This window comes from Linepithema humile, chromosome 4 (assembly GCF_040581485.1).
Source record: "Linepithema humile isolate Giens D197 chromosome 4, Lhum_UNIL_v1.0, whole genome shotgun sequence".
Taxonomy (NCBI): domain Eukaryota; kingdom Metazoa; phylum Arthropoda; class Insecta; order Hymenoptera; family Formicidae; genus Linepithema; species Linepithema humile.
In genome coordinates, this window is record NC_090131.1 from 4,363,349 (window position 1) to 4,375,467 (window position 12,119).

A 12,119-nucleotide genomic window follows, 5' to 3' on the forward strand; every position below is an offset into this window, starting at 1 on the left:
CGTCGGCCGCGTGCAAAACTGCATATGTACTCCGCTAGAAATCTTTTTGGAAAAAGATATAAAGAAACTATCAGAAATTTGAGAAAAGTGTCTCAAATCCCAGGGAAAATATATAAAATAATACATACATTATTTCCGAATAAATGCTTTTCTTATTACTTTAACAAAATCAGTTTTGTTAATATTTGAACAACTAAGTAATTAACACATTAGTGCAAGATATGAAGATTAGGCATAAACATCAATTGATTTTAGTCAATTTAAGATACATGCTTCTTGTTTGTTGAACTATTTTTTCCCAGTTATATATCATTTTTGTATTTTCACATGGTTCCACTTTGTAATTCTCTATAATAGTAATAAGCACTATTTTTGTTTCTAGTATGCCAAACCGTTCACCTACGGAATATTAATAACCATAAAGGACAAAAGAATAATTTTTATATAATTATTTGTTGTATGACTGTTTAATTATTATATATATATATATATTAATCATGCTTTATTGAAATAACTAAACATTGTTTTTACATACCAATGCAATTTCTTGGACCATGTCCAAAGGGGAAATAATGCATGGAATTTTTTGTTTTTGGATCGATGAATCTTTCAGGATCATAAACTTCTGGTTTCGGATATATATCTGGATTATAATGAATACCACAAACAGGTATACCAACTAGTTGATTTTTCGGGATGGTGACTTTAGAATTTCTAAAAGTGTAGCATGATATAGCCTGTCTCCCTATTACATCTGCTATCGGATACTTTCGGAGCGTTTCTGGAAATCATTAAAAATTATAATTGAAATTCAACTTCTTATTTCTTATCTTTTAACTGTCAATGCTTCTTTATGCAAATTTAAGTATTCATATATACTTCTTCGTATCCGTAGTATCCATAGATAGTTATATAAGGGGTTCAGAGGAAAAGTGGATCAACTTTATTTTTATAATTGTTCGTTGTTAGAACTTAATTATTCTAATTGTGTGCAATATTGTTTTTCATAAGTACTGTAGTTTGTTTTAATTTTAAAGTAAACATTTGTACTCACTTTTAAATCTTTCAGTAAAAACTATTTAGTCTTTCTAATTTATACACGGATTAAGAAAGGAACTTAGTTCACTTTTTCTCTGAACCTCTCATATATTTGTATGTTTTGTTTGAGTATAAAATATAGCTACAAATTTATTAAAAATTTAAGAATCAATGTAAGCAATTCAAAAAAATTTGACGTCAGTAAACTATCGACATTTCTTTAATAAGGATAATAAGAATGTCTGAAAATATAATAATAGTAAAATTTTTAATAGATTTTTTATTGTTATAAACAAAATAAAAGTTATATTTTAACTATTATTAATATCAAACTGCTAAAAATTAACATGATTATCATATATGTAGGTATATATTTGGGGAATATATATTTGTAGAATAAGATATTTATTATTTATTAGACAATTTTCAAGTTAGACAGCTATTTGTTTTTTTTTTTTTTTCTGTAATTTCGCATAACAGTCGAATTTACCTTTAAATACTGCGTCCAAGTAAGACATTGTGTTTATATCATCATATGTTATTTGCTTTTCTTTATTGCTTGCGCGTACACTTTTGATTTCTTCGCGGAGTTTATCCTGGATTGATTGGTTTAAAGCTAATTCATACATAGTATTAGTTGCCGTTGCAGAAGATGTTTCAGATGCGGCCATAAATGCAAAAATATTTGCAACAACCAACTGATCCGTAATTTCTAGAGAAAAAAATATAAAAAGTTGTACTTTAAATATTTACACTTTATTTTATAGCATGAGTGTTTAATATGAGTGAATATTCCTATCAACTTTTTATTATTTCTTTAAACTATAGAAATTGTAAGAATTGTAAAAAGCAATTACCTGTTTTTAGTCAACTTACCGTTTTGTTTCAATCCCATGATCACGTTAGTAAGATCGTGCCTATCAATACCATGTTTTTTTCTGTAACTGTCAATATTTTTGACTAACGCGGTAAAAAATTGCCATTCTTGCGCATTGCCAAACATATAGTAACCGATTAAATCATATAATTTGTTCTGCATTACTATATTTGGTAGCAATGATTTGCATATATTTTTCCATGTATTGGCACTAACTGCCTTTCTTATTTGTTGTAAAACTTTATTTTCACCATCTTTGAGAGCCTCCAAGTCATAACCAAATAGACAAGTAGTACTCAAGTCACTGATATATTTTTCTATCATATCGCTATAATTTATCTCTTCATTTCGCGATAACAGTGTGTCCAACCAATCTTTGAAATTTTTCGAGCGTTCTAGGCATATAGGAACCATACTCCTAAGTTTGCTCGGTGTGAACATGGGCGATACTTTTGCTCTTATTGGTTGCGCTTTATCTGTTTTCATGTAGAAAATATGATGATCTAATGGATCTGCCTACAAAAATATTTGTAGGTTTTATATAAAAATATTTATATAATGTGTCAATATCATTGAAAACTTTGCAGTTTTTATTTAAATATCTAAGACAATATGTAGAATTATTTGTCTAATATTTGTCCAATTTGTTAATTTATCGTATTAGAACTATATTAGAATAATGATTATTCAGAGTCTGAGTAATCAAAATTTTAGCAATATTGACAGCATATTTTATCAAATTTGAATATTTGACTTACTAGAAAAGGTGTGTCCCGAAATGAGCAGTTCCATATATAGTTCAAATTAAATTTAAAATATCTTTTTGAGAAATTTTTTAGTAACAAATACTTTTTTTATACTTAATTTTCAATCTAACGCACGCAATAAAAAATAAAATAGTAAATGTTATTAAGTAGAAATTAAATACTTTACGTACCTTTTCAGAATAATTAGAACCTCGTCCTGCAAATACTGCACTATCTGTAATTAAGACATCTTTGATCAATTCAGGATCGTTGACGAATAAAAATGGCTCTGTTTGGTCGAAAAATCCTATTAGTGGCTCATTTCTATACTTATTGTATAACTCTTTGCGAAAATCCATTATGTTCATTCTCCGCAATATGACATCTTTCGTGTTGCCGAAAAATAGTATAGGTTTGGGCCCAGGTATACCACGCTTTTTCCAGAAATTGAATTTTATCTTGTAATAATAATATAGTACAATGAAGAAAGCGATGAATACGTATAAAATTTCAAGAAATCCTAACATCTTTGGTGTCTGTTAAGAAATTATTAAAAAAATTTAAAGATTTTAAATGACATTATTGGCAGTATATAAATATTGTACATTAAGTAACTAAGAAGTTTTTGTCGTTTTAGATAGTCATATTTTTTGGAATTGTAAGAAAGATTGTTGTAAATATTATCTGATGATTTCATCATTTACATTGAATGCAATTGCAAGTTTTTGACACGTTAATTGCGAATTGCCACGATTGCTACTCTTAATTCGTCATTATTCAGAGATGTCGATCTTTCTGACCGGAAAACATCTTTCAGAGATTTTTTTTTATACAAATTTTTAAAATCAATACTGCAGTCCTTTACTTGACTACTTCTCTTTAAATTTTTCGGTAAGTTTTTGATGCTTTGAATCCGTTTTTACTCGTATAATAAATAAGCACGAATGACACTTATTTAAACAGACATTTTAAGAGGTAAAAATATTTATTTAACTTGAACTTTATAACTTAAAACACAGTAATTAAATAACGTGAGGTATGTATGTTACAGTGAAAAAAATTCCCTGCATAACTAATCATGATTGACATAAACAATTGCGAGAATTATGACTAGCGAAAAATGACAAGAACTTTTTTGGTTATTTACTAGATTAAATAATATAATTTAGCAAGTTTGCTACTTACGTGATAAAAAATGGAAGAAGCGTTTAAATATCAAGAGTATCCAGCCACACACTAATACAAATTTTATACATATACTTTTCACTATTTCATCTATTTAAAAGAGAACAATTCTAATGATTTGGACGAGCAAGCGTTCATAAAAGTAAACGTTTGAAATGTTTATATTATGTTAGAGACAAACGATTTTTATAATGAAAAAAATTTCTTGAACGGTGGTTTTTATATGCTTCTGTTTTTTTTAAAATTTTTTAGATATGTATTTTAAAGTTATTACATGGTAACTAGTAAGTGATAAGTTAACGATTGCACGCGCATATTTATTTAAAAATTTGCTATGTATGCAGCTTTATTTACAGGCTTACTGTTACCAGTTTTCATATCGTTACAGATGCATTAGATTGTTAGATAAACGTTAAAATATTGTTGTGTACAAGATTTTATTATTCATTAGAAATTAAAATTTATGAGGTCAATTGTTAAGTTGTAAAATAGCTTATTGGCCTTTGTTTTATCATTGCTCACTGTCAGTGTGATATAACGATGTTTTATGTGTATATATAAAACAACTAAATGCTTCAAAAAGTGTTTCAAAATATTTCTATTATATAAGTTAAGTCTTTTGTATAAGTTAATATTTGTGTTTATTTAATAATAATATTTAGCGACAGTAATTTTGTCATGTCTAACATGATGATAGATTGAAGTAATTGGTGCAAAAAAATGTTTAGAAATTTAATTTTGTAATTTTGGTGGGTAATAATAGTATGTTTAGTAAATTCAGCAGCATGCATTGCAAATTTCTAAATAAGTATGCGCTTGCAATTATTAACTTATCACTCACTAGTTATTGTGTAATAGTTTTAAGATACATATCTAAAAAATTTAGAAAAGAAATAGAGACATATAAAAACCGTTATATTATTATATATCATGTCGCATGACAAAGCTAGAAGAAATTCAATTAAAAGACAAAAGGAATTAAATGATATTACTATGAATTTTATTATCGATCGAACACAAATATTAATCTATGTAAATCTTAAAATTTTGTAAACTAGAAATATTTTTTAACAGGAACGATTACACGCCATTTATTTTACGTTGTCGGAGAAAGCTTTCATCAAGCTTTCATCAGAAACGGACATTCATCAGGCGAAATGCTAATCGTCGCTTTTAACTATTGCATTTAACCATAAAATCGCCCTTGGTACTAGGTCAGGAATGCATCCTGCCGCTTTTTATCGCGTCGAAGGACGCCCGGACGTTAGTTTCCGTAAACGACCCCGGGCATTTTACGATGAGACTCTGAATATGAAAAGAGAGAAGATTAATCCTTTTCAATGCGAAGCATCTTTAAGTATTCCTTTTTCTCAAAGAACGGAATAGTTAACGATAATAAATGAGGACGAAATGTGTCTAGAGTTACTCTCTTACGATTGTTTGATGAATTGGAAGTATATTCTCAAGGACTTTCAAACGTGAAAAATCCTGCAGAGGGATGACTTTTGACGCGCTATTGGACACCTGGCGGCTGTGTAATCGGGTATCATTCAATGAATAGGTGTTATTAGAATGCAGTTTCCATTCAAACATATCACTTTTTATTTTTGTTTTTAATATTTATCACATAACAATAACAGTTCTAATATTCTGAAGATTCTATGTATTTTACGCAGTTTTACGCAGTTATTCTTTGTTTCGAGATTAAATTCAATTCGATGTCAACGAAATTAGATACATTTATATAATTATGATTATATAATATCTAATGTATATTCGATGCGTAGCATCGAACATAATACACATGACATCATCTTTTATACGGCATACGTAATATGATACAATCTTTTATATGGCATTATTTCGCACTCTGCTTAATTCGCAATATTAATTAACAGGTGATTCGTATGGAAGAATATGGAAAAATCAATACAAGTTGCTAAATCAATTTGATTTGACATTTTTTTACTATTGATTGTGATATAATTGTGATTGATATAATTTAATATGTGCGTGAATTTGTTGTAAGTTAATTTATTTGAATTTGAAACTAGATATTCCTACTATAAACTTCATTAAAATTAATTCATCTCATAGTGATAACACTATATAACAACAAATAGCACTAATATTCTAGATCGTAATTAAATCATTAATTCAATTCACATCATGAAGCAATTATTTGATATATAGCCACAATGAAACGCACAAAATGCTATTAAAATTGTGCATAAGTTTCGTTACATGAGATTCAAGCTTGTTCGGAGCTTATAGTTTATTAGCATGGATGGACGAACTTTGATCGTTGGAGAGTATTATCACTATGGGATAATATTCTCATTCAAAATGATATTCGCTGTTCCACTTTAAGGATTAACGCGATCATACTCCTGTTTACTTTTCAGGTGCTATATTCACTCATGACCAAAAGGATAGCAGCACAGAGCTGGCCTTCAAGTACGCCGTTTACAAGATCAACAAGGACAAGATTATCCTGCCGAAGACCACGCTGGAATACGACATCCAGTACGTGCCAAAATATGATTCGTTCCACGCATCGAAGAAGGGTGAGTGTTACTTCGCATGATTAATATATTTCTTGTGCACATTTTATTTTCGACGAAACTATGCTTAATTATAATTTTATTCGCATTTCCATAATCCACGTCTCCGCGCAAGAAATGGCAATTTGAACTCGAACTTATAGCGCAGAAAATTCGTTGGTGTAATGAGACGATGTCGCATTGCACACACGCCCGTAAGAAATTTCGCTGAAGTTAAAAAACATCTCACGCTCATTAATCTCATGGCTCCCTGCACGTCAAAAATGATTTATTCCTGAAAGCCCGCGCCGTTTCCACACAGTTGTAGAAAGTTGCAAAATGTGTTCAGATACTAGGTAGTTTATTTTTCTGGCACAAATCCGAACTATTTCAGTTTTAAAAATACGAGATAACCGCAGCGCGCTCGCTGAAAATTTTTATTCATGTCATAACCCACCGTCAAAATGAACAGTGCAATTGGTTTCAGCTGCGTTAAATCCATTCCGTTCGCGGTAACAATAGATGGATTAGATAATTGGTTGTGAATGGTAACGCCTGTTAGGGATGTGGCGCTCGCGTTAAATCGAAACAAAGAGGCTGGTTTATCGAGCAATATCATGGTACATACTCGGGCGAGTATCCTGGATATCCTGAGAGTCCTTCTAATCTCTATACGCGGTAAAGCGTTACCGTAAGCAAAATTTATCGTCTTGACGGCGTGTATAAACCAACCAAGAATAACAGGTTCGTTCGCCGCTCGTCGTTATTAAAGTAGCATACACATTATTATCCTTCCCGAACTATCGGATACACATCGTGAACGGCCATTGTCTGGTTCGTTTCATAGCATCGTTAAGTGTGTAGCTCGCTGAAAAATATCAAATATAAAATCAATACGACTTTATAACATGTCTCGCAGAAATTCCTCCATTCGATGTAGTTCGTGTGCTGAATTCTATTTTATTTCATAGATGAAAATTGTGGAATCTACAGTAAAATTCAATATAATTTTTTATAACTTGTTAGGCATGTTTTTTTTATCGCGATGCTATCAATTTTATGACAAAATTAATTAAATAGATTTGTTGGGTTTTTCGGCAAATGGTCAGATTTGCGCTGTACACGTTTAAAAAAAGCACCAAATTGTTCTTCGAAAATCAACTCTGTGTAATACGTTAATCTAACAAAGTCGATCAACGTTTAATCGAGCGGCAACGTACGTGTATTATGCAAACGTTGTTATAACAATTCAACAATGAGTTCTCATATTTTGGTCAATATTGATGCAAGAAATTAACTAGTAGACTGCTTTTCGGCCTCAATTTTATAAATTGCGACACCGCTAAACAGTTGATGGTTTTCAATCAAATAAATCGTGCGCGATTTTAACGAGAATTTGTTTAATATAATCTTTGTTAATTTATAATCATTTTCCAGTTTCTTATTTCTTTATTTTAAATATAGAAAATTTTCAAGCACAGATATACAATAATATAATTAAAAATATATTATTATAACAATAGAACAGATGTCATACTAATTATAACATATCATAACATACATAATTAACCTCTGTGAAGTTGGCACCCCATTTTAAAAAAAATCAATTTTTTTTTTAGAGTTCTGAATGCACCCCAAAGAGTTCTAGAGTTCTCCATAAAATTTATAAATAGTTCCGGCGAATTAGACAAAAAAATCAATTATTGAAAGTATGGGGTGCTAACTTCACAAAACGTTATCACAAAATTGACGATAACAGCTTAATCGTCGGAAATAATTAAAAATATCATTAGAATTATTTGTAGAACTCTTGAGGTGCTACCCAGAACTCCAACGAAAAAATAAAATTCCAAAAAAATTTTATTTTTATTGGAACTTAGAATATTTTCTTAATCGGTGATACGAAAAATAGCGAGAACTTGTTATATATTGGTCTGAGCGCTTTGAACCTTAATAATTATCGTTAGAACTCTTGAGGTGCTACCCGGAACTCCAATAAAATAATCAAAATTCCAAAAAAATTTCTCACTCTTCGGGACTTCAAAAATTTTCGATTGGTGATACAAAAAATAGCGAGAACTTTTTATATATTGGTCTGAGCGCTTCGAACCTTAATAATTATCGTTAGAACTCTTAAGGTGCTACTCAGAACTCCAATAAAATAATCAAAACTCCAACAAAATTTCTCGCTTTTCCTGACCTAGAAAATTTTCAATCGGTGATACAAAAAATTGCGAGAACTTTTTATATATTGGTCTGAGCGTTTCGAACCTTAATAATTATCGTTAGAACTTTTGAGGTGCTACCCGGAACTCCAATAAAATAATCAAAATTCCAAAAAAATTTCTCACTCTTCGGGACTTCAAAAATTTTCGATCGGTGATACAAAAAATAGCGAGAACTTTTTATATATTGGTCTGAGCGTTTCGAACCTTAATAATTATCGTTAGAACTCTTGAGGTGCTACTCAGAACTTCAATAAAATAATCAAAATTCCAAAAAAATTTCTCACTCTTCCTGACCTAGAAAATTTTAAATCGGTGATACAAAAAATTGCGAGAACTTTTTATATATTGGTCTGAGCGCTTTGAATCTTAATAATTATCGTTAGAACTCTTGAGGTGATACCCGGAACTCCAATAAAATAATCAAAATTCCAAAAAAGTTCTCGCTATTTTTTGTATCACCGATCATCGAAAATTTTTCAAGTCCCGAAGAGTGAGAAATTTTTTTTGGAATTTTGATTATTTTATTGGAGTTCCGGGTAGCACCTCAAGAGTTCTAACGATAATTATTAAGGTTCAAAGCGCTCAGACCAATATATAACAAGTTCTCGCTATTTTTCGTATCACCGATTAAGAAAATATTCTAAGTTCCAATAAGAATAAAATTTTTTTTAGAATTTTAATTTTTTCGTTGGAGTTCTGGGTAGCACCTCAAGAGTTCTACAAATAATTCTAATGATATTTTTAATTATTTCCGACGATTAAGCTGTTATCGTCAATTTTGTGATAACGTTTTGTGGAGTTAGCACCCCATACTTTCAATAATGGATTTTTTTGTCTAATTCGCCGGAACTATTTATAAATTTTATGGAGAACTCTAGAACTCTTTGGGGTGCATTCAGAACTCTAAAAAAAATTGATTTTTTTAAAAATGGGGTGCCAACTTCACAGAGGTACATAATTATAACATTATTACTAACAATATATTGCCATAAAAACCAAGAATATCTTCTCAACACCTTAGATACATACTTAGAAAGAGCTCGGTTTGTCGTGCCCGCTTGCACATATGATGTGCAAGGAGCGAAAAGTGCATTTATGAAATCCGATTTCGTCATATTCACTCAACATAAAGCCCGTAACTTATACATATATTTCCATTTCTATTTGCCTTACATATACACACTTGGTGTGATCTTTACGATTTTATTTTTGGGGGCTCACACTTTTTATGTAACTTTTATCCGTAATGTTATCAGAAGTTTATTTTTTACGATATTGAAAATTTATATTAAAATATATAATGTGCAAATAAAGTGTGTAAACAATTGTTTCACGATTTCTTAACTAGAACATTATGGATTGCGTATACAATTTTAAATTTTTTCAAGTAAATTTTTTCGAAGAATTATTATGCATTGGCACCAAACGTATTTAGTTTGTTAGAAAAATTATAAAGATTTATTTCCATGTATAGAATTTTATTTTTATCATAGAAAATTGTTTGAAACATCTTTACATCGTAATATTTTCTCCAAATTCTGACGGACGATTAAGTAGTATATAAACATGTGTATATACAGGATGTCTTGCATTAATCGCACCACGCGGTAATGGCACATTTATGAAATCATTTTGAAATAAAAATCTTGAAATCAAAATGTCAAGGCAACAATAGTTTTTAAATGAGAAACACTTAGCGTTGACCAGTCAGTGTGCTCTGAATTCGTGCGTTCAGGCACGGTACTCTGCCAGCATCGGTACGTGACAATTACGTCACTATAACGTGTTAACTCCTCGCACGTTACGTTACAAGAACGTCTCACTTGGTGTTCGAAACATAATTGTTACGTCATTATTACGTAACAATCACGTACAGAAAATCAGACAAATAATTAATTAAATTTGATTTGTATGTTACGTCGCGGTAACGTGCGAAAGACGTATCATATTTTTGTGACTTTGTGACCAAAATGGAACGTCTCTTTCACGTACAGTGCTGGCAGGATATGTAATAAGGATATCTTCGGATATCGATTCGTTCTTTTTTTCTTTGTTTACAACCGTGCCTGAGCGCGCAAGTTCGGAGCAACTTGATTGGTTAACTCTAAATGCTTCTCATTAAAAAATTATTGTAACCTCGACATTTTGGTATTAGGATTTTCATCTCAAATGATCTCAAGAGTGTGCCGTTAGCGTGTGGTGCGATTAGTGCGGAACACTTTGTATACATCGTCACTTTGTGACGGCGTTAAATCGGGTAAAGCGACGCCAAAACTCTCTTCGAACAATACTGCAATACATGTAAGCTTTCAATTGCATGCGACCGGAGAAACTTTCGTGTCCGTAACATTGGCGAATTCAAGCCTCGGAATTGTCAGGTGGATCGATAGAATATATGTACATATGCATTGTGTGAACTACTGGGGCAGGAAACCACTTCTCTCGAAATCAATCCGTCATAGCTCGCCACTTATGCCATCATGAATAACAGCGACTTTTCACTGACTTGTTTTAAAAAAGATTTAAACAAAGAATTCGAAAAGGTATCAAGATTCAAACAAGACACTTTGAATATTTTCTATAAAATATAAAAAATACCTGCACTAATCGTAAATCGTAAATTATGTGTAAAAATTACTTCGTATTGAGCGGTTGTCATTGCGAAAATTGCATACTTAGTTCTTATCTTAAGAAGGTTAATGTGTATTACATTTAAAAGAGAAACCGAACAACACACATAAATTCTTTTGCTTAACAGTTTCATTAATTTTTGCACATTTACGACTTGCAGTTAGTGTAGTTAGATATTTTTTTTTGTTTTACAGAAAATATTCAAACTGTCTTGTTTGAATATTGATATCTTTCCGAATCCTTTGTTTAAATTATCTTGTCAGTCAAAAAACGCAACTCTACTGGTTTAATATAAATGCTCACTCGAAATATAGTCCGATTATTTATTATTCAATTATTCTACACTTTATATTTATGTAACAACCTAATCACAAATTTAACCAATGTTTACATGAATAACAAAACTTGTATTAACACTTTACCTAACAGAAGCCTATTAATAGACTAGTGTGTCGACAGCGCCGGTAGGTAAAGTGTTAAATAACGTATATAGTATTGTAAATTGCGACAATAACGATGGTATAATAACATAAGTAATGCTGATATTATAATATTATTTTTATTAAAAATATAGTTATAGTACGTATATATTTCTTTGTAATTAAAGGAATAAATGGTGCGCCTAGCATGCTTATCTGTTCAGTAAAATTTAAATACGAAATTTTGTGAATTAACGAAAAATGTGCTCTTTGACGATTCGGAAATATCGATACGACACTTTCAAATAGTGTCTTTATGAAAGTACTAGCGCGCGATGCACCGCGCAGGAAGCCCGATAACCAGCGCCGTGGCCCACGTACGCATATAACCGTAAAAATCTAAAGAACCGTGTGCTTTTGCCGCCAGATAACGCTATTTTGTTGCAGCAACG

The 12,119-nt window shown here is 30.8% G+C and overlaps 2 protein-coding genes across 7 annotated transcripts in view; one reads left to right on the forward strand and one right to left on the reverse strand.

Annotated features, from left to right (window-relative positions):
- LOC136999396 (glutamate receptor ionotropic, kainate 2-like) overlaps window positions 1-12,119 on the forward strand; it is a 157,724-nt gene that overhangs the window by 39,261 nt on the left and 106,344 nt on the right. For all 6 annotated transcript variants that reach the window (XM_067353353.1, XM_067353356.1, XM_067353358.1 and 3 more), the window contains exon 3: window positions 6,252-6,413. In XM_067353353.1, coding sequence (XP_067209454.1) covers window positions 6,252-6,413 — 162 coding nt within the window. The remainder of the gene's footprint in view (window positions 1-6,251; window positions 6,414-12,119) is intronic.
- Window positions 130-5,021, reverse strand: LOC105667305 (cytochrome P450 6B5). The gene is made up of 6 exons (XM_067353359.1): window positions 3,847-5,021; window positions 2,853-3,197; window positions 1,915-2,431; window positions 1,529-1,750; window positions 536-781; window positions 130-399 (listed from the first exon to the last, which is right to left on the reverse strand). The coding sequence occupies exons 2-6, from the start codon at window positions 3,186-3,188 to the stop codon at window positions 242-244; spliced, it is 1,479 nt and encodes a 492-aa protein (XP_067209460.1). The 5' UTR covers window positions 3,189-3,197; window positions 3,847-5,021; the 3' UTR covers window positions 130-241.

Bases quoted from the DNA above. Each gene is read 5' to 3' on its own strand.
- LOC105667305 (XM_067353359.1), bottom strand. From the start codon at position 3,188: ATGTTAGGATTTCTTGAAATTTTATACGTATTCATCGCTTTCTTCATT. The intron at 2,432-2,852 runs GTACGTAAAGTA...ATATTTTTGTAG, and splicing joins GTTCTAATTATTCTGAAAAG to GCAGATCCATTAGATCATCA. The intron at 1,751-1,914 runs GTAAGTTGACTA...TTTTTTCTCTAG, and splicing joins CATGGGATTGAAACAAAACG to AAATTACGGATCAGTTGGTT.